This window comes from Megalops cyprinoides, chromosome 1, assembly GCF_013368585.1.
Source record: "Megalops cyprinoides isolate fMegCyp1 chromosome 1, fMegCyp1.pri, whole genome shotgun sequence".
Taxonomy (NCBI): domain Eukaryota; kingdom Metazoa; phylum Chordata; class Actinopteri; order Elopiformes; family Megalopidae; genus Megalops; species Megalops cyprinoides.
The window spans coordinates 43794107-43815550 of record NC_050583.1 but is presented as its reverse complement, the minus strand read 5'-3'; the positions used below and the strand labels follow the sequence as shown (position 1 = coordinate 43815550).

The 21444-nt window shown below is 38.6% G+C and overlaps 2 protein-coding genes across 2 annotated transcripts; both read left to right on the top strand.

The window, feature by feature from the left end:
* The first annotated feature begins 2652 nt into the window (after positions 1 to 2652).
* Positions 2653 to 4382, top strand: hoxb5b (homeobox B5b). Its single transcript, XM_036532384.1, has 2 exons — positions 2653 to 3282; positions 3935 to 4382. Exons 1-2 carry the CDS (start codon positions 2706 to 2708, stop codon positions 4180 to 4182), a joined length of 825 nt encoding a protein of 274 aa, XP_036388277.1. The 5' UTR covers positions 2653 to 2705; the 3' UTR covers positions 4183 to 4382.
* Positions 4383 to 18659: 14277 nt separating this feature from the next.
* LOC118780006 (homeobox protein Hox-B4a-like) lies at positions 18660 to 20451 on the top strand. The gene is made up of 2 exons (XM_036532391.1): positions 18660 to 19164; positions 20054 to 20451. The coding sequence occupies exons 1-2, from the start codon at positions 18741 to 18743 to the stop codon at positions 20365 to 20367; spliced, it is 738 nt and encodes a 245-aa protein (XP_036388284.1). The 5' UTR covers positions 18660 to 18740; the 3' UTR covers positions 20368 to 20451.
* Positions 20452 to 21444: the final 993 nt, after the last annotated feature.

The window sequence follows — 21444 nt, the reverse complement described above, 5'->3', positions numbered from 1 at the left end:
TGGACAGGAACAAGAAAAAACCGCTCATGGCTACTGTGAAACTCTGAAAAAATTGAGACTTTTTTCTTTTTTTTTGCACGGGTGAAGTTGTGTTTAGTACGTTTGTTGTAGCGCTCCAGTTGTCCACCTCACTTACAGACTGTATTTGTTATTTTAATTTTTTACTATCTTTCGGGGAACCGATTTCTTGGTTGTGTCTGATCTCATGATTTCGGAAGAGCTTCAATGACGTAACTGGCCATATAAATACAACTCTTTGAAGTATATGTCATATATTTGTTCATATTTAAGATGTAAAATTGAAAGGAACTAATTCCTTGCACGATTAAATTACGTATTTCTTTTTCTTCGGGGTCTGTATATGTCAGTGGATTTATAGCTTAAGGGGAAACGAATCTACTAAAACAGAACTACCTAGACTTGCTCAAAATATATATTTTATTAACTTTGTACGTGGTCGTGTTTGTAGTTTTGTCACTGAAGATGTAATGGAGACATCACTAAATAAAATCTGTCTCAATTTGGTAATCTATGTCTTATTTAAAAGAGAAGGTGGTCTACCTGTGTTGTGTCATTACGCTGTCTTCAGACTACACCTGGGGGCGATGCCACATCAACTGAAGTAGGGTAGTGAAGTAAAGTATCACATTGCATTTAGAGTCATGTAAAATAAATAGCCTTCCTGGACGAACTGCTGTGTCTGTTGTTTGTAGTCATGATGCTTGTAATTGCCATATTTTCACATCCCTGGATGTAAGTATGGTTACAAACAGAGGGTATTTTCTAGGTCATACACTTGACAATCAGAAAGAAGAAATAGAGAAAGAAATGTTGAAAGAAATATCTACTCCTTCTCTTCTTTCAATCTGTGTGTGTGTGTGTGTGTGTGTGTGTATGTGTGTGTGTGTGTCTGTCTGTGTCTGTCTGCGTGCGTTAGCCTCAAATCGTCTTGGTATGTATGCACTTTTAGACTGTGGTTCACAGTCGGCATCTTGTGCTTTTCACTGGAGCACGAAGCATTCTAATAATCTTAGTGTAGGGGTTATGAAATCCGCGAGTATGTGTCAAGCAGCAGCTAGAGGAAGCGGTGAAATTGATCGCCAATAAAGAAAGTCACCCGTCCACTCCCGACCTTCATTTAAGTTTCTGACTGGCCCCGAGTCTATGTTTCCAGATGGATGCACTATTTCTGCCATTTTACGCTTCTGTAGGTGCGTCCTCTCTTCAAGTCAAATATTCTATCCAGAAATTGAATGGATTTGAAGACGTCAAAGTATGCATGTGTTGATTTCGGAAGTTGAAGTGAATATATAATTAACGTGTCATATGCACACTGCCTGTAATAAATATTTTCGAATTATTGGTCACCCATGAGCAATATTCAGCATAGTTTCATTTAAATCAGTGAGTACTTCCCACCACCCCCGTCCCCATGTCTCTTCCCCAAATACAAGTAATTAAGATCTTGACCGCATTTTTATTTTCTGTGGATGTGCTTGAGTACATGATCATAAGATATATAGATCATAATATCTTTGTATATGTACATGTGACATCACCGGTGCACAAGAGAAAACAAGCCTCAACATTCATCTTGTTCAGTTAACGAAAGTGTCGCTAGTCTCTACATCATACCTTTCATTCTGTTGAACCAGAGTGAGACCAAATTTCCATCAACCTCACTCTTCTCATCTTAGTGGTGATACTTTGTCAAAGATAGTGTTGATCTGCGTATCATGTGCTCTGAAGAAATGCTCCAGCAATTACATAGTCTTTATATATGTTACTTAAAAAAAGAAAAGAAAATGCAGTTACACACTTTCAAGAAAAATGCTGCCCATGAAAAGGAAAAGCCCACGATACATATCACATGCACTCTTGGTTTGCACGTTTTGATTACAGTGCATTTCGCGGTAGTACTCTGACATTATATCCCTCAGTAGAGGGTTACTATACTTACATTTATTCTTACAACACGGTGTAAAATTTGTTCATGCAAGTTAATTTTGCCATTACTTTATAATGCTGTACACCATTTATACCTTAACCCAACAAAACCAGTTATTAATAATACTAGTTTTTATTGCTTTTATTTTATTTTACTTAACTTCACAAGACTTCACTATGATACAAGTGCCATACATGAAGAAACTTCACAGTGCTATCGATACTACCTTTCGAGGATGAGTTTTCATCATCTCTTCATATTAATCTTTTTATTAATTTATTTACTGCTCGACGAATAGCCATGCGACAATGTTTCGATCCAGTCAAGCCATAAGCAGGATAATTAGGAAAACAAATGTTTGTCCTCATCAGATAAAATAATCGAAACGGAAATGTAAACTGGATGGAGGTCTTTCCTCTGTGCAATAAAGTAAATTTCCAGTAGGTGACGCTCTCTGCTAACACGGAGCACAACCCTGCCATTGGGAGGCACACATTGACTTGAGCCTAACGATTCCCATCTCGTCATCATTTGTAACCATAGAGCATGAATTACCTCTTGAAGTCATCAGTGAGAATTTACGACTGGTCAACAAAAGCACGTGATTCTTAAACGCACCCCCACCCCCATATTTGGCCGCATACATAGCAAAAACGAAGTACAGTGCATTGCTATAATTCATTAATACATCATAAATCGTGAAGCACAGCGTTATAACGACCAAGATCTACAAATCAAGCCCTCTAAAATAACCTAAATGAGCTCTTACTTTGTAAACTCGTTCTCAGGGCGCTACCCAAATGGCCCCGACTATCAGTTACTAAATTATGGAACTAGCGGCAACGCTATGAACGGCTCGTACAGGGACTCCGGCACCATGCACTCGGGCTCTTACGGCTACAACTACAATGGGATGGACCTGAGCGTCAATCGTTCAACCACCGGCAGCCACTTTGGGGCTGTTGGGGATAGCTCTCGGGGTTTCCAGTCTCCGACCCCGGAGACTCGGTTCAGACAGCCGTCTAGCTGCTCGCTCTCATCTCCCGAGTCCATGCCCTGCGCCAGCAGCGAGACACTGGGATCCAAAAGCTCCTCTCCCCCTTCCGACCAGAACGCCACCACTGCCAGCAATAACCTCACCAACAGCACACATTTCACAGAATTAGACGACACCAGCGCTTCTTCCGAGACCGAGGAAGGCACCCACAGAAGCAACAACCCCATTCCCCGGACACAGCAACAGCAAGAATCTACCGCAACCTCGACAACAGCCTCGACCGAGGGACAAGCACCCCAAATATTCCCCTGGATGCGGAAACTGCACATTAACCATGGTATATATACCTACGTATGGTAATTTTGTTTAGACGATTATACTGTGTTGTTCTGTGTTTATGCTTTAGTTACAGCTAGATGCAGCTTTTATTTCAGAATGTTCCCTGAAAGCGCAATAAATCTTTCAGGTCTAGCCTTGCGAACTCAGACAGGAGGGAGAGAATGAGACGAGAGGGCAAAAGGCAGGGAGACAGTGAAGTTTTTACTCCCTTGACGATTTTATTCCCTTGAAAACTTCGCTTTATTACGTATGGAAACTTGTTTACCGCAGGGGAGAGCGAGAAAATGGAATGAGTCGAAGAAGCATGAAAAACAACAAACAGTAGAAAAGTTGTGGACTGTGAACAGAAGACTAGCCTTTGATGTAGATAAACAAAATGTGCTAATATTCAAGTTTTATGTTTGTTTTGGGAAATAAAGACTCGAAAGAGTGGGGATATGAGCACGCGAAAACAAAAAGAATGGAGTTGATCCTGTATGCACTAACATTTGGCATGTCTTTTTACAGTACAAGCGTGTAGATTTATTTCGTTGCTTTCAAGTTGTGTGCATATGTATGAGTATCATGACGTTTTCTATGCTATGTTTTATGGTATAATGATAGTCCCCTTCCGTTAATGGCAATTCCTGCGTTTTGTCCATGCTATTTAGATATGACTGGACCAGATGGAAAAAGGGCCCGAACTGCGTACACCCGCTACCAGACGCTAGAGCTGGAAAAAGAGTTTCATTTTAATAGGTATCTAACCCGGAGGAGGAGAATAGAGATAGCCCACGCGCTGTGTCTCTCGGAACGGCAAATTAAGATCTGGTTCCAGAATCGGAGGATGAAATGGAAGAAGGACAATAAGCTGAAAACTATGAGTCTTGCTACTGCTGGTAGCGCCTTCCAGCCCTGATTTTCACTCAAGTAATAACGCGAAGAGAAAGAATTAAATAGTCAAAACAAGACACTATTCCATAAGTACTGTACAGCGCAGCACCTTTCGGCATGTTGTTGGTGTTTTAGACAAAATATTCTGTGGTACGGCTAACACACAACTTGTGTTTGTTGTTGTTTTTATTACCATGTTAATTATTATTTGAAAAAGAAAAAATGCCCCCCTATACCCTTTGTTATTGTTAAAAATATAGTTTATGTGTCAAGTGCTGTGTTGATGCTCTCTTGAAAGCTAGCATGTTTCACGTGAGCTCCTAAATGTTATAAGTTATTTACAATCTATAACAAGTGTATAGTTTTAAGTTTACAACCTAGAGACTCCTCTACCCCAAAAAACACATGTGTTTATATACATGTGTTTTTTGGGGTAGAGGTGTATATATATATATATATATATATATATATATATATATATATATATGTGTGTGTGTGTGTGTGTGTGTGTGTGTGTGTGTGTGTGTGCGTGCGTGCGTACTTGTGTGTGTGTGTGTGAGTGTGCGTGCGTGTAATGGAAAAGCTTAAAGAGGTATATATATACTTCATATATATACATATATGTACCTCTTTAGTGTTCTCCATCGGGTTTTGTCATGTGATCACATCGTCCATTTATTTTTGAAAAATAAGAGAAAAGAAATGTAAAGGAAGTCCAGAGTAGCGTCCTTGTCTCTGTTCATGCGTGTGTATAACTCTATTCAAAACGACAATTGTATATTATTGAATCATTTTTATGTTCCAGAAAGGATGTATATAGTAGACATTTTTATTGTGACCAATAGGCTATTTGTAGTGGGCAGAGTGAATGACAAACGTTCTGTGAAATAAAATGGCAACTGTCACGTCGGACTGCCTGTAAGTATTTTGCCAATAAGCTTTTTGTATTTGTTTGTAGCTTAACTTGGAGTAAAAAATAATAATAAAGTTTCTCTTATTCAGACCCAACGTTCCACGTACAATAATTGCTTATCTACCTTCTGTTAGTATCATATAGTCTCATAACTGCAAAATCAACCAAACCACAAAACTGCATTACGCAATAAAACAGCATCACGCAGGGACTTACCAAAAGTAAGTCTTTTGAAAAACTTACATACTCAAGTCATGTAACAGGCCTAGGTATATCTTGAACTGTAATCGTGAGTTCAAGTCCCGACAAATCAAAAATTGTTCAAAGTATTAAGTAGCTTCTGTAAAAAGTACAATAAAATTATACGCTAAACGAAATGCTTAGAGATAGCATGTGAATCCACAACTGCCTTTTAGTACAAAGTTCGGTCAAATATGATAGCACGTTATGCGCTTACCCAAACGCGCAATTTGCCAAAACAGTTTCAATAAAGAGTTAACACGGCTAGGGAAAAATTAGCAGCTCGAATAAACAGCTTCTGTTTAGTTGTCAATGTCTTGATATATATGATAAATTTCAATCGTTATGGAATTATCGTTATTTCTTGAAATGCCACTCTCACATTAGTTACTTTATGTCTCTGTTTCGATAAACAAACATTTAACTTGCAAACTTACCAATTAATGCCCCATTGTAAAGATACTTCTTAGGCAACGTTTGAGAACTGAGGAGCGGTTCTGCCAAGAAAACTGCGGCCCTCTGCCTTGCGCTGCCTGCCTTTAAGTTTTTGCTTTGCCAAACTATACCAAAAGTAGCTATGACATTTACATGTCAAATGGATGAGGGTTTTATCTTGAAGTTCGATCGTAAAAATCACCCAAGCCACTGTAAGATACCCCTTACTGGCTCTCAAAAGTCACGTGGGGTCCATAAAGTTAGTTTTATGGTTTTGGGGAGTTGACAATGTACTATATATTTCACATTCTAGAATGTAAGTGACGGTTTAACTGCTTCGAATGGATTTTAAAGGGTCAGTGACGACTGAGGAGATTCCGGAGCCAGTCCTGTGCCTTTTGCCTTGCTTTTGGTGCTCTCAGAGTCTGCTCTCAGACTTTGCACCCCGTGCTTTTTTAAAGTGGAAATGCAAAGATAAGGGGATTTTTTTCAACTCACAGTAAGTCCAGCTGGTCCTCCGTCGAAATTGGCGTATAACTGGGTCTTGTGCAAGAGGGGAAGGAGGGGGGACGTCTCCAATTGTGGTGTCATTACTGATAGCCTGTTTGACTCTGATACTCCCGAGTTGATTGCAGTGCTGGTGAGTCCTTCGACTTCCGTGCGTTCTAAAATGAACAATAAAGTGTAATATAGTAATAAGGCCCCAAGGCCTTTGTAGGTTGTGTGTATGTATGTATGCAACCATTTGTGTGTGTATATGTATCATCGCTGTGTCTGTATCCAAAACACGCCTGTATCTTTTAACAGTGTTTAGGTATTTCCTGATTATTTCTGTCAAATTATTCTACATCCATATTGATTGTTGCAATGCAGTACAGTGTACTGTCAACAAAAGTATAAAACTATGGTTATGTTAAAAGACAGCAATAAATGTATCGAATATACATATTTTCGTCGTGAAATACCTGGCTTGGATTCTTAAGCGGAATTCACTCCTTGCACAAGGATTTTTTTCACAACTGACTGGAAGAGACGTGTCTAATTGGCAGTGTTTTCCATTTCCTGTTTCATATTGTCATTTGTAATCAAAGCAATTAATTCTTTTGTAGAATTGCTATGAGAGTTCAAAACGCAATATATTAAAATGGGATTGTCATACGAAGTTAGCTTTCATAAGATAATAATGGTGTGCTGTCAAAGTCGTTTCTGTTTACATGTAATATATCGGCATACTTATATGTAGAATTGAAAATGAATTCAGACATGGTTATGATAAAATATTTTTTAAGATCAATTTAATATGACAACTGATTGGTCTACAAGTGTGTGAAAATAATGTTGCAAACACACACACGCACACGCACACACACACACACACACACACACACACACATACACACGCACACACGTACAAAGAGGGTTCAATTAATGATCAATATAGAAATCCAGAGGGATCGTTTCCACGTTTCTCTCATCCTGAGTAAAATTCCTTCTTGTAATTTTGAAAAAAAAAGTGACTGACGCTTTAAGCATCTCCCCCCAACATAAGACCACTTTATATCGTATTCCTCCACTGCGAACTGTTTAATAGATGTATATGTTGTAGTGACACAAGGCCAACTTGAACTTAACTTTATTAATCTTAGGTCTGCTCCAGATGTTAGAGGTGCTGAAAATGTGGATGTTGAGGAGCATTTTTTTCCATTTTGCGTTTTCTTTAAAAAGTCATCGAAATTTATACTTCTTAAATGGACAAAGGTCAACACAGAAAGCGGCGTTGTGCCCTGTTGTTCCAGCGCTATAGCACTCAAAATGTAAGAGCTGAAGTGCATTATTTCGCAGCCCTGGGGCTAGAATTAAAACTATTTCATTAAAATACATGATATCTAAAATGATTCTGTAAACTTTTTCAGCGATCTGATTTTTAAAGGTATGCCTCAAATGCCGTCTACCTACTTATCTCATACAATTCGTAAATCAGGCAAACTTCCTTTGCGGCGATGCCGTTGGCATTACAATGTCTTGCACACTTTTTCAATTAATTATGGCGCATGAGAAGCAACAGATTACATACAATTCAGATTGTTACAATTTGAAAACGATATGCAATATGAACCTAAACAGTTACCACAGAGAAAGTGTATGTGTTAAACGTCCCTATTTAGCAGCCCTTACAAATGTCAGCAGATTTGAGGCAGCATTTTAATCTGAGCTGCTATGAGCCTTGTAGAAGCTTCCAGAGATTGCTTGTTTCGATATTTTCAAACATTAGACTCATGAGTATTTAGAGATCGGATGTCTACATCGCACTTTTTAAACATATCATTTCAACATGGCACTTAAACTCTTGCTCAGGTGATTCATTTGAAAAGTAATTGTTTGCAATTAAATTGGTCCGAAGACTTAAATCTGGTAGCGGAATATCAACCAATGACAATCAAAAAACCTAAAAAATATCTGTCTCAACAAAATGTATATACACGGAATCGAAGTCGTATACAAAGACGAGCCATGCACCATTGTTGTAATTAGGTTCTTGTGTTTGATATGTCAATCATGCACAGGAATTATTTTGTGTGAAGTGAATACCCACAGTCCACGTCATTAGAAGTCTGTTCTACATCGTATATTTTGATTTTAACACATATGGAATTTAATGGTTCAGTCCACGTCCACGTCTTGTATCTGGAATTTAAGTCCACCCTCTCTTTTCCGGTGTATTTTAAAGTGTTGTCTTCGCGGCTTTAGAGGTTTTCACTTCTTTCCGAGTTTTCTTTTCTTCTGTCCTATGGAATCAGGAAGTTTTGGGGGTAAACAGGAAAGCAAATCTCTGCCCGTGAAGAAAGGCGAGGACTTGCATTTCATTTTTCATCGGCTTCCTTTCTTTAATGATACAGTCAGGGAGACTCGGGCCCTTGGTTTGACCTTCTGCACCAGACGTCTTTCATTTTAAAGTAGTAGCTTCTTACTCAGACATCGAGGTAATTCTGAATACTTTTCTTTTTGTCAGGCGTTGAATACATCTCGGTTCTGAATGTTATACTCGCGAATATGTAAGACAGACAGACAGACAGACAGATAGATAGATAGATAGATAGATAGATAGAAGGATAGATAGATAGATAGATAGATCGGCATAAGGTGTGTGGCTGAGTGTTTGTGGTTTGGGGTGTGATAGATAGTACAGGCAGAAGTTTAGTTTGAGAGTAACTAAAACTGACGAGAGAATAAGGAGAGAAAGAAAATAATCAGTTTCATCCTTCATTATAGAAAGGTATGCAGTACTTAAGAATGGAATTTGCCCTTGTATGTGTTAAGCAGAGACACTGTGGGCACCATGCAATATTTTAAATAGTGTATGAGGAAGTTTAATTATATACATTTGAGGCGTTATTATTTTATGTAGTAGAAGTGTATACAGTTTGTACCTTTGCTTGCATTTAAGATTATAAATTGAAGACAGTTGTCATGAAACACTGGCGTCTTCTTAGCATAGTGTTGAAACATTTCAGCGCAACGATTCCAATCGATTAAATTGCCATTTTAGCAGTCTAATGTGTTTTGCATATTGATGGGGGTAATCTGTGCGCAGATCTCATCAATAATTCATAGGGATGGGATCATCACGAGGTCAGCAGACAACCTCTGCAGAAGCTACGGTACTAAGGAGCAGCCTGCATATAATACAGAGAGTTTATTCCACACAATTACACCATCCTGGTGATGTGTATACATCGCCATAAAAAATTCAAGCCCATATTTTCTTATCCATTTATTGGTTTGTCGGCTGCCTTCCTTTCCTCAACCGTTTCTACACAGGGGGCGTAGGAAAATAACTGAAATTTCATGTCATGTGTTGAGACGCCTCTACAGCATGCTCTCTTTATTGTTTATTGTTGCTTAAACTTTCTGTTTGTATTGGGAAAAAATGATTTGTCACTGAAAATTTGGAGATTTATTTTTAACATCTGCTTAGTGGTCACATAAGAGTTCGAGTGTCAAGTCCTGATTTTATATTCTGATGCGTTTATACAGTAAATGTTCAAGGTAAGCGTTCAAGGTCATATTTTTCTTCATTTTGTGGAGGAGTTTATATGCGCGTAAAATCTGTAATTATGACACTGTAAATGAGTAGAGACTTACCATGTTAATTATCCATGATCTTATCTTATTAATGAATAACTAACATTCATATTCAAACATCACCATCTCAGTATTTATGATTTTTGCTAACATTTTTTCTAGCATTTTATCGAGATATATATTATTTAATATTTTGTTTGGCCTGGCGCCCTCAGGCCTGGCTAATTTCATCTGAAACGCTGAGCACTACTGTGCACACTATTAAAAAGCTCGGTTAATTCATTTTTTACCATCCATGTGACGTCTTGTTAATATTGTGACTCAGTTTTAAGCACACAAATTTGAACGTTGTAAACTCTGTTCAATTGTAAAGTATGTACATTTTAATTACCCCCAGTACCGAACGAACAAGAATAAACCACTTCTGTTGGAGGACCTACTACTACTACTACTACTACTGCTACTACTACTACTACTAATAATAATAATAATAATAATAGCGCAGAAGAGGAAAACAAAACAAGCTGAACAACAAAAATAAGTTTACCAGCTATCGACGACACTTCTATTCTCAAATTATCGTACAAAGAACATTGCAATTGTATAGTATTCAGATTTACTATATAAATCATAATCAAATAAAAACCAACAACCTATAAAACCTGAATAGCGTATGTGACATTTCCAGGTATACTCTTCTGTACTTATGTTATTGAATCTGTAATTTAATTAATTATCACCATTGAATGTCAGACATTTTCGTAGGCTACCGGTTAAATATAAACCTGTACAATGGAATGTATTACAGTGAATAGCTAGCCGTGGAAGAGGCTATTCCTAAAACTATGGTATAACAGCTGCTATCGTTCTGTTTCTCACCTTTTATTTCAATTACACTGCGCTCTGGAAAAGCTTTGTGAAAAAGTCAAAAGCGTTTTCCACAGTTTTCGGTAGCCTGTATTTCTTCAAACAGAGCCAGTAAATCCATTTTATCTCGTAATATAGTTTACACAGTTGTGAAGGTCGTTGTCTGCTGGGTTGACTCTAAGGCTTGTTTTTAGTATGGAAATGGACTAGGAGAATCTATCCTTAATGTTTTCATAACAATCCAAGGAATTATTTTAAAGGATGCAACACTACTTTACCGCCAGCAGAGCCCGCTTTAGACCAAGTTCACAGCCACGCTGTGAGCCAGGGACGCATACGTTTCTACACCCAGTTATTGTTGTACCCGTATTATGTGAATAATGTTACGGAGATTCCCGAATGCTTACCCAAAACTGCACGCGTACCGCATCTACATTGCCACATTTTAGAAGAAAGTGCTGTATAAAATGAAACAGCGAAAATCTACATGCATTCCAGCCTCGTTAAATTGAGCATTTCTGGAATTTCTTCCCCTGATTTTTTCCTTTTTGAATAAAAAATTCAATCATTTCGATTTCAAATGGGCTAATAATCGTATTGCAATCTCTCAAACCAAAACTGGAACGATCTCTTACAGTCCGTGGGGACGGTGAAGGTGAATCCAGCCTGTTTAGGGCGGCTGTGTAGCTGGAGAGGTCAAAAAGTTGAGGGTCAAAAGTTTACGTCGTGCGTGACTCTGTAGACTGTCAGCTCTGAATTCTAGACCAATAGCTCGATGTCAATGGCAAAGAGGAGAGGGAGGAAAAGAGAAAGAAAGGAAAGGGGGAGAAGGGCTCCAGCTTGCTTTAGATGAGAGAAATGATAGTGAGGAAAATGGGGGAATCTGGGGGTCTACCCTCGCTGTGTACAAGCGAAAGAGCACACATGAAATAGTCTTTTGGGTGTACTGGGGTTCTCTCACTCATGGTTCATGGGCTGTATTTCCCATATTAAAGAAAAATTAAACGAGACATTTAGTGAATAATTTTCTAAATAAATTACCACAACTGACACAGCAGGACACCAGACGAACTTGTGCAATGATGATACGTTTTTTAAAAAATCACAATAGCAAAACGGAACCAAAAAAAAAAACCTTAATTTTTCAAAGATGTGTTTCTACACAAAGTCCCGACGTTTTGTTTCATATTATTGAAGTCCAAGGTTCAATACATGTCATATATTGATTATTTCATCAATCTAGCTAGGTTTGCAGGGGACAACATAAACCATCTTGTCTTACTGCTCGCTGTTTTATACTCAAGGTCAGATCTTTGAAGAGGTGCCACTCTACCATCAAATGCTAATTTGTTTTTTAAGTGCTTTGAAGTACAACAAAAACGGTAGCCCTCGGGAGAGCACCAACGTAGTAACAGCAGTAATGCGATAATGCGGTAATGATATTCGCAGTAACGCTTTGGTACATACAATTAAAATGTTAAAAATAACGATATCAATCTCAACAGAATAACCACTGTGCATTGATGTTTTAATGTTTTCATTCTGAACATACCCTGTTCAAATATTAACCTACATTGTTCTTTAAAATACCAATATTATTAAGGAAGTATATGAAAATCCTGCCAAAATCACTATGACGGAGGGAAAGAAAAGACCCTGCGGTTCCAAACTATATAACTCTTAATCCCTCTTTCTTATCGCGCCCCATCTCCTGTCTCTCTCTCTCTGCGACAAGCATCAGAGATATCGTACTTGCCATCTTCAAAATATTTCATGGTATCTGATTTTCCTCCCAAAACCATGTATGCCTTCAAGACACCAGGGACAAACGGAATGGACTACAATGTTTTGTTCAGTATTACTCTTCTTAGATATTAATAGAATATTCAAGATCAATCATATACGCGCCCGTTTATTACATTTAATGTTGTTTCGCGTTGTCAACCACCGCCATTGAGAAACTCGGCTGGAAATCAACAAAACAAAATTCGAATATGATTGCAGTTTCAATTCCGGACAAATTTACTGCCAGTCCATAAGCCTGCGGCCAATGCCATAGTTTTGTCATTATTTCAGATTTTCTTGGTATTTGCATATATTTTTCAAGAAGATATTTGTGACACAATTAAACAAAGTTAATACATATACGTAATTTTATATCATATATCTTACATTGAAGACGCAGGTAACAGTATCAACAAAACATTTTTGCTGATTGAATTTGTCCCACTTACAAAATTGTTTCAAATGTACATCTCAGTTGCCGTACGTACAAAATGACCTAAACTGCAACGTTATTACATCGTAGATGATTGTAGATTATGTTATTGACCATGTTTATTTGGCTACTGGCTATTGTTATGTTCAGTTATATTTTGTAACACTTAAGAATTGTTTCTGGATAAGCGTCAGTCAAATAAGTAGAACAAAGCAGTATAGAAATAATATTAGTAATACTATTAGGAAGAAGAAAGTGTTCCTCGTTGTTTCAGAATAAATATCAGACCCTGAGAAACTACTATACTTCTGTGTATGTGCAACAGAAAGGAGAATGTGCTTTGCTAGCCTATTACGTTTTGCGTATTCATCTATTTACGTGAGCGTATCTGAATGTAGCTATATAGATAATGTTTATAAGATGGTATTTTAGATGTCTTCAGATGCAGAATAGTAGAATATGAGAAGGAGAGACGACAAAGCTAAAGGGAGATTAGATGTACATTGTATAAAAGATTTAAATGCTATGATAATGTTACCACTGATATTTCCGCCGCCGAAAGCTCTAGTACCAAAGGAATCAATTTTGGTTGTTATTTGGGATACAAGGTAGGATACATGAATGAAGACTGGTAGTTTTAGAAAACATGTCCCAACTGGAGTTCATCTGGAGGTCAGTGAATTCATTTTGATTCCATTGTAACCTGCGCCGTTGCCTGGCAGAGCATCGCCTTGAATCCAAATATCTGTGGTTGCATATGATGTTAAAACGATTAGTACAAATCGATTTATCTTCTCAATTGATTTAGCGTTTCAGTTATAATAAATACTATAGAACATTTAACAATAATTATTTCAATGTTCTAAGTTTGCATATTATAGTCCAGAAATATACATGTATGGGCAAGATGTGAAAATAAACTATACACATCAAAAGAAAAATATGAGCAGTTTTTAAACACACAGCAGCGCAAAACACAGAAAGAGAGAACGAAGGAGGGAGGAGACAGAAAGAAGGATTGTCTAGTGAAAATGTTGTAGACAATGGGGTTGAATTTCGATGTGATTTTGCAACAACAAATGATACGGACACAATTTTATGTTGTTCAAAAACACTCTGTTTCACGCTCCCTCTGTCTTTCTTATACCCACACCACACCACAAGTCATAGGTACTTTACCACCGCAGCAAATAGCACACGCTAAACCGATATTACAAACTGGTTGCATTTTTCCCGGATCGAACGTTTATTAGAAATTAGCCAAATACTAAATGAAAGGTAAATAATTTCTACTGCGTATTTTAGATCACATCGTTTGATTAATATTTGTAACTATGTGTATTTTTATTTATTCAACAAAATGAAGAAATAAGCAATGCTAGATTTGGTTCTAGGGTTATGCGGCTAATTTGAATGAATTCCCCTTCCTAGTCATTTTTCTTCAAAGTAATGACCTGGCCACAATTCAATATGACCAAGCAAGCTATGCATGCATTACTATAGAAGTTGCAAGTGGGAAAGACCCGGAGACGGGGTGAAACGCAGGTCAACGCGTCTAACAAATATTAAAATGTAGGACTCATGACACGCCTAGTTGTTTAACAAAGACATGCCAAAGTATTAGATTAATACGAAAACTTGCGAGTTCACAACAAAATGCTTCGGAGGAGCCGATGGTTTGTCACATCGAGAATTCTAGTAGAGCATTGTGTGTTTTAAGATGTATTGGAGAGACAACGCCGTAGCATGAGACAGAGCTCTTATTGTCACTGCTGCAAGGTTAAAGCGACAATGGCGAGGCTGCACTGGCTCGACTGATGAAGTTGGTATCGTGCTGTGTTTTATCTTATATTTTTCCTCTCCTTATGGTTACATGTTCGTCGAAGATTGTCTAGCGCCTCGGATGGTTTTATTTAAGCATTTACGTTATAAAGGCTGCTTTTGAGCGGAGTCACTGTCTGTTCACGAAGCTAAGAGGGATTTCGATGTGCTAAAGGTATCACGGGGAGGTCACGGGCTCAACCTGTGGCGCGAGAGAAAGAAAGGGGTAAGGCTTTCGGTGCTTGGTAAAAAAAGAAGGTATTTACTATAAGCTATAATACTGGAAAAGGGCTGCTTAATTGTATCTAAGAGAAAGAGGGAAGGGGGGCGTTGAAATGTGTAAAGTTGGCCAGAGGAGCAAAGTAAGTGGAAATTGGCGATATATTTACATACAGCGTTCTGCTAAAGCATATCACCAAAGCCTCTACAGCAGGTGCTTGTCTGGACCACGTGCTTAGAAGTGTAGCAAGTCCATGAGTTCCCATAAGAGAGTTGTAAGTTAAATTCAGCTTATTGTGAGTAGACCCTTCAACCCTTAGATAGTTATGTAGCTATTTACATTTTGTTTCGATTTTGTAGGGAAATTATTTTATTTTAGTGCTTTCCGTTTTACCCTTCACGGGTTATGGTACATTATTCCTATTTTACTGTGATATGCAGAATGGATGGAAAGGGGGTGAAGACAAGGTCGGGGACTCCAGGGGGTGAAAGGGTGAGAGTGTGGGTGTGATTGTGAGGGTGGCTTTCCCCTCCAGCTTAAAAAAGAAACCCTTGGTTGTCGCCTTACTTTTCAATGAAGAAAGATATGGGGCATACGTGCGTGTTTACATCGACAGGATAGTTTCTATTACACAGCTAATGGTTCCACAAATAATTTACGAGAACAATTATGCGCCTATTGATAAACAGAGAGAATATGGCTGGAAATGTTAATTAATTAGACAGAGAGCAAGAGTCTTTAAGGAATTTTTAAAATGAATGTTTAAGAATAGAAAACCACTGCCTTAGGTAAAACAGAACTCGAATATTCGAACAGGCCATGTTTCGCGAGTAAACGCTGTGTGTGCTCATGATTTTATGTTTTGTTATTTTTCAAAGCAGCAAAACGAAAAAATTATAATTCATTCGATTGTTCGATTGTATTTTTTCGTTTCCATAAAACATTATTGTTGTTCTTTTAACTGTGTAAGTATTGAGTTTTTAATCACACACGCCGAATGCTTTCAGACAATAGAAAGCATTTTTTGTTATCAAAATTCAAACTGTTAACGCAGGAAGACAAACGTCGTTATTTTGAGCGCTTTTTCGTTATTATCCAAGATAATAGAAACAAAAGGCGAAGCTCCTTCAATATTGGATAATATGCCCCTTTTGCTAAATGATAATTCAGGGTTATGACCTCCGACACATGAGCTGTATTCTTACAGGTTTATTCAAGTCATTTTGTTGAATGGTAGATATTGCAAATAAACTAAAGTATAAACAGCGACGTTTGCCGCATTTAAAAAGAAACATTAATAAATGTATTTCAAAGCTTAAAGGTAATTTTTAGAGGTTATGGTTTACTATTTACGAAATATATTACTGAAGACATGCATTTTATTTTGTTCTTAATATGCATCGATGCATAATTTATCAACGTATTGCATTTCAGTGGATAGAGTGATGAGTATTGAAAACCACACAATGCAAGTCTTAACCTACATTTAGTTGTCTTTAATATTTTACATGGTGTTTAGTATATATTTTAATGTTCAGTCTTATAATTTCTGTCTTCTTGCACTCCATTTATATACATACATTACAATTTGTTTACATGACATTGCTGATACTAATCGGGAGCGGCTTGTTAAGGTTGATTATGGTGATTATTTTAAAAATATGCATTTTAACAATGTGTGGCAGAAGGTCTTACCTCATTTTGGGCCTTTGGACAGAACATAACCCATCTTCATGTGGTTCATTTGAGAGAATCTGAAGGATTGAGCGAAATAAGGACGTGTTTGAGTGAAACTCGCTGCTCGCTTTAAGTGAGAGGAAGACAATAAAACTCGTAAAATGTGTTTTGGTGCTTTGACAGTGTTTTCGTTTCTCCATCCTTGAATATTTTATTGTTTTATTATACCTTCCATTCCGGATATTGGTGCTTTCGACTGGAGTTTAGGGGGCAGTAAACAAATAACACCCCAAATGTCTTTTCCATCTTTATCGAATCCTTCCTGGCCTTTCCCCTTCTTTCCCTCTCTTGTTTTTGCGCGCAGGTTTTCGTTCAACAAATTTCACGAAAAATGTAGGAGGATACGGAGTACATAGTGTGTGCACAGTTCTTTGCTTGCAGTTGCTCTTGGGATTGTCTGACAGCTACCGGGGAAATGTGAAATCGTTACGTTCATTCGACCTTCTGGCGAACATAATTCGCGCGAAAAAGATTTGTTACTGACCTGTTTAACGAAAAACGATCAAATTAAATCCATTGTCTGAGGTCTCAATTTTTTGCATATTCAAAGGCAGCACCACATATCTCACAAAGATACACGTGTGTGTGTGTGTGTAGCAGTACTAGTGAATTGATCCAACGATTTCAACAACATAAATGAGGCGTAAAGTTATAGATATCCTACTTATACGAACCCTTAAAATATCTTTATGTTGAACACCGTAGTCTGGAGCTTCCAGTGAGCACATCAGGTGCGCAACTTCTGTCAGATGCCAGAGAATACCTGTCATCTATATATACCCTGTAGATCCGAATTTGTGTGAAAAGACATTCGGTCACAAATTCGTGTCTAGGGGAGTATGTAGTTGATATAAACACAACGCCACTTTGGAAACAGAAGACGTGTAGACATCTAAACCTCAAACTGTTTATCTGTACCTTTTGTACAAAAAAAAAACAAGAATGAAACTATACAGGACAGTTGTGTTTTACCTCCGCTCGAAATACTTCGCATTTTAATCCGTTTTTAAAACTGTGAAGTAACTGTTTTCCTTTGAAACGTACGTTCGTTCATTTCTGAAGTTGGAGAGCCGTCAGTTCATGGTCACCCTGTCTGGCGCACTCTGCTTTTCACACGTTGTGATTTCTTTGTTCAGATTTCGAAGGACTATTTTTGGAACCCAGAAGTGGGTAATTGGCTTATGTTGTCCAGTTGTGTCATTACGGTTATTCGTGTAAGTCTGTTTTAATGCGTATATGGATCTAAACTTTTTCCTAAATTATGTACAATCATGGATGGAGAAGTTTTAATTAGTCAGTGCCTTATGTTTCCATGTATTGTGTGCAAATTAGCAGTGCCATTAGGATAGTCTTGTCGAGGGGTAGGCTACCGGATTGCTTTAATGCAAAGGTTCAACTGTGATTTAAGAGGCTTGGTAGCCAGAATTAGTTGATGAATTTTCTATCGATCCTAAACAAGCCCAGATTTATCTCTGACAGGATTTGGCCATGCGCTATACACTCCAGATTCTTTTCTTACTTCTATTAGTAACTACACTCAGAGCTTTGTCGAGACAATGCTGCATCGCATTGCCTTACATTTATTTTCATGAGCGCGAGCCAAAATTTATCCAAATTAAAATGTCCTGACTGGAAGCTGATAAGCAACACCCCCTGTTCTGGCTTCGTTTAAAGACTTGTGCGGAAAGGGGAGACGGCCTCGTCGGAGCGGATCTCCCATCGTTCGAGCTGAGAAGGCAAAGATATTCCTTTTTATTGATATCATTGTTATGATTTTTGCCCGTTTATTTTCCGCACGCTAGTGGATGACAAGTATGTAGCCAATGTTCGAACATTACAAACTATGCACAGATGATGTTTCAGCTCTGCTGTGCCTAATCCCATTTCCTTATCCGGGAATCGTTGGGATCAACGCCATTGGCTCCCTGTGTCACATGGATTTTTAACTTTGTTCACTTGACAGAAAGTAGGAGGGTTTACGAAACAGGAAAACGAGTAAAGGGATAGAAATAATTTTAGTATATTTTTGTGTGCAATTCAAAGAAATTAATGGTCATGAGTTCCTTTTTGATCAACTCCAACTATGTGGACCCGAAGTTTCCACCCTGCGAGGAATATTCACAGAATGATTACCTACCCAGTCACTCTCCGGACTACTACAGCACCCATAGGCGAGAGCCTGCTTTCCAGCATGAGCCGATGTACCATCAGCGGTCGGGTTGCAGCGACTCGCCTTACTCCTCGTGCCAGGGTCCCGGGGAGCCTACGGTGGTGATGTCTCCAAGGGGTCACGTCCTCCCCTCTGCCGGACTCCCTACTCCTCTTCCCGAGCCAAACCACCACTGTGACTCCGTAACCCCGAGCCCTCCGCCCGTGTGTGTCCAAAATTCCGCCAGCCAAACCACTTCTTCGTCCAGTTCATGCAAAGAGCCAGTAGTTTACCCTTGGATGAAGAAAGTGCACGTAAACATTGGTAAGTGTCTCTAACTTCTGCTCTGGGTCTTCATCGCGTATATTCTACCAAGGGTTGCGAGCTGAGTGTCCGGTGTTAAATCTTAACGCCTGTTGTGAAGTAGCCCTTGGTTGAGATTTACGATCGGCTGTTTGCAGGGCAGTATAATTACATCCTCAATAAATTTTTATTGCACTCCTTGGGCAAGTGTCTTTGAAGTCAATGCAATCTTCCACTTACAATTTCTTTAAGGGAGGGTTTTTGTTGAAGTCTTTTTAAGACTGTGGTAACCCATAAGTTAACTTTAATGTTTTAGTAATTTGTATTTAAGTGGTTGAATGTATAAACGTGTGCCGTCTTCTGTCACTTTTTTGTAGTTCAGGGGAAGTTTATGGATTTCAGTGAACGATAAAATAGGAATGCTATAGTCACAGTAGTAACACACCCCAATTACACATGCACCCAACAACTGATAAACAGAATCCCAATGTCATTAGTCCAGGATTTTTGGTGATTGTTGCTATAAAAAGATTTCACCGTAACAACGGCAAATTGTATTTTGTGCAGTCACCCGTTAATACTAGGTTGCCAAGTACCTAAGACCATTTGCCATACGTATTAGCGCCCAAGAACACCTTGCTGTTTTTTTTCCCATATATTCACGCAAAATCGCCACAGGGCCTAATATTTATTGTTGTTTTATACCTTTAAGAGCTGTCGTGTGTAGTCGTACATAAAAATATATAAACGCATAAATATATATGCGCGTGTGGTTTGTATTTTGTTGTCCCAGTGCGGTATTTCTTTGTTGGAACTTCTCATAATTATCTTTGTAAATAGTGTGTTCTCCCCTGGTCATACTTGGGTCATCATTCAGTAAAACATTTTATTGTTGTATTTTTCCACACAGTGAACCCAAATTTCTCAGGGGGGGAGCCCAAGCGATCTCGGACAGCCTACACAAGACAGCAGGTCCTGGAGCTGGAGAAGGAGTTCCACTACAACCGCTATCTAACCCGTAGGCGTAGAGTGGAGATCGCTCACACACTCTGTCTTTCTGAGCGCCAAATTAAAATATGGTTTCAAAATCGAAGGATGAAGTGGAAAAAGGACCACAAGCTGCCCAACACCAAAATAAGGTCCACCACCTCCTCCGGTACAAACAGCAGTCAGGTGCTCGGGAACTCTCAGACCCGAACCAGTGGACCGCCACCAAGCCTATAGCCCCTCCTTCCTTCCCAGTGCACACTATAGACCTCAGTTGGAAGGGCGCTCACACGTCGTGCTCTTCCTCATTTAGTGAAGGGAATTAAACACTGGGGGGAACAAATCGCAAGCTGCGAAATTACTCTTTATTTATGAAATAAATGGGAGGAAAGACTCAGATCCGAAGAAGCACGCGGATATGTTTTCAGTGCCCTCCTATTTCATTGTCTCTCTTTCCTTCCTGCTCCCCCTCCGTTAAAACAGAAGGCTCCAGATAGTGGTTTTCAGATTTGAGAAGATGGATCCGTATTTCATCTTTAATCACGCCAAACTCGGCCCATTTGTCATGTTTACTCTGTGGTACAAAGGATGAACCGTAGGCCTGCCATTACCTCGACGTCCAACGTTGTCTTTAATAAATGAGCCCCCATTTCACCAAGAAGGGGTGGTTTTTCACTTGTAATCCTCCCCTATTTAAGCCCCCTCCAAAACCCAAATAATAAAAATAAACTAACAAATAAATAGTCGATTTCCTACACAAATGAAGCTTTGAGCAAGATTTGGACCTTAGGGTTTACTCACGTTTAGCACAGGAAAACAACCACAACGAGGAGGGCAGTGATTCCTATCTGTAATTCGTATTTTGACTTTTGACCATTTTTATGCAAATCCTGGAGTGTATGAAGATGGAGGTCGGGTCAGTGTGCACGTTTGTCTGCCCAAAGTCTGAAAGAAAACAGCATTATTTACAAAACAGGGTGCACTTCAACATTCAAGAACCAAATGCCGTGAAGAACAGTGCTTATTATAAATAGCACTGAAAAGTATACTTAAGCGTTACCTCAGTTGTGATATTGTTATTTTGTCTTGATTTATGGATGGTAGAATGACTCTTTCGTTTTGTTTGATTTATTTTTTCAAGTTTCAGGAGTCAGATCGTATTCATTTCTTGTAAGTCAAATAGGCCTAGCAAATGTGTGCCCAGGATGTTAAAGAAAAAAAGGTGCGTATGTGCATGACTGAAGCAAATGTGCTTTATTTTCTCCCTCTCTTTCTATTCCTTACTCAGCACATAAACACGCTTTCTCACTACTT

What these genes read in the sequence shown, in the direction of transcription:
- hoxb5b (XM_036532384.1), top strand. Translation starts at nt 2,706, where the DNA reads ATGAGCTCTTACTTTGTAAACTCGTTCTCAGGGCGCTACCCAAATGGC. An exon ending in GAAACTGCACATTAACCATG is followed by an intron (nt 3,283 to 3,934) that starts GTATATATACCT and finishes CATGCTATTTAG; the next exon opens with ATATGACTGGACCAGATGGA.
- LOC118780006 (XM_036532391.1), top strand. Translation starts at nt 18,741, where the DNA reads ATGGTCATGAGTTCCTTTTTGATCAACTCCAACTATGTGGACCCGAAG. An exon ending in GAAAGTGCACGTAAACATTG is followed by an intron (nt 19,165 to 20,053) that starts GTAAGTGTCTCT and finishes TTTTCCACACAG; the next exon opens with TGAACCCAAATTTCTCAGGG.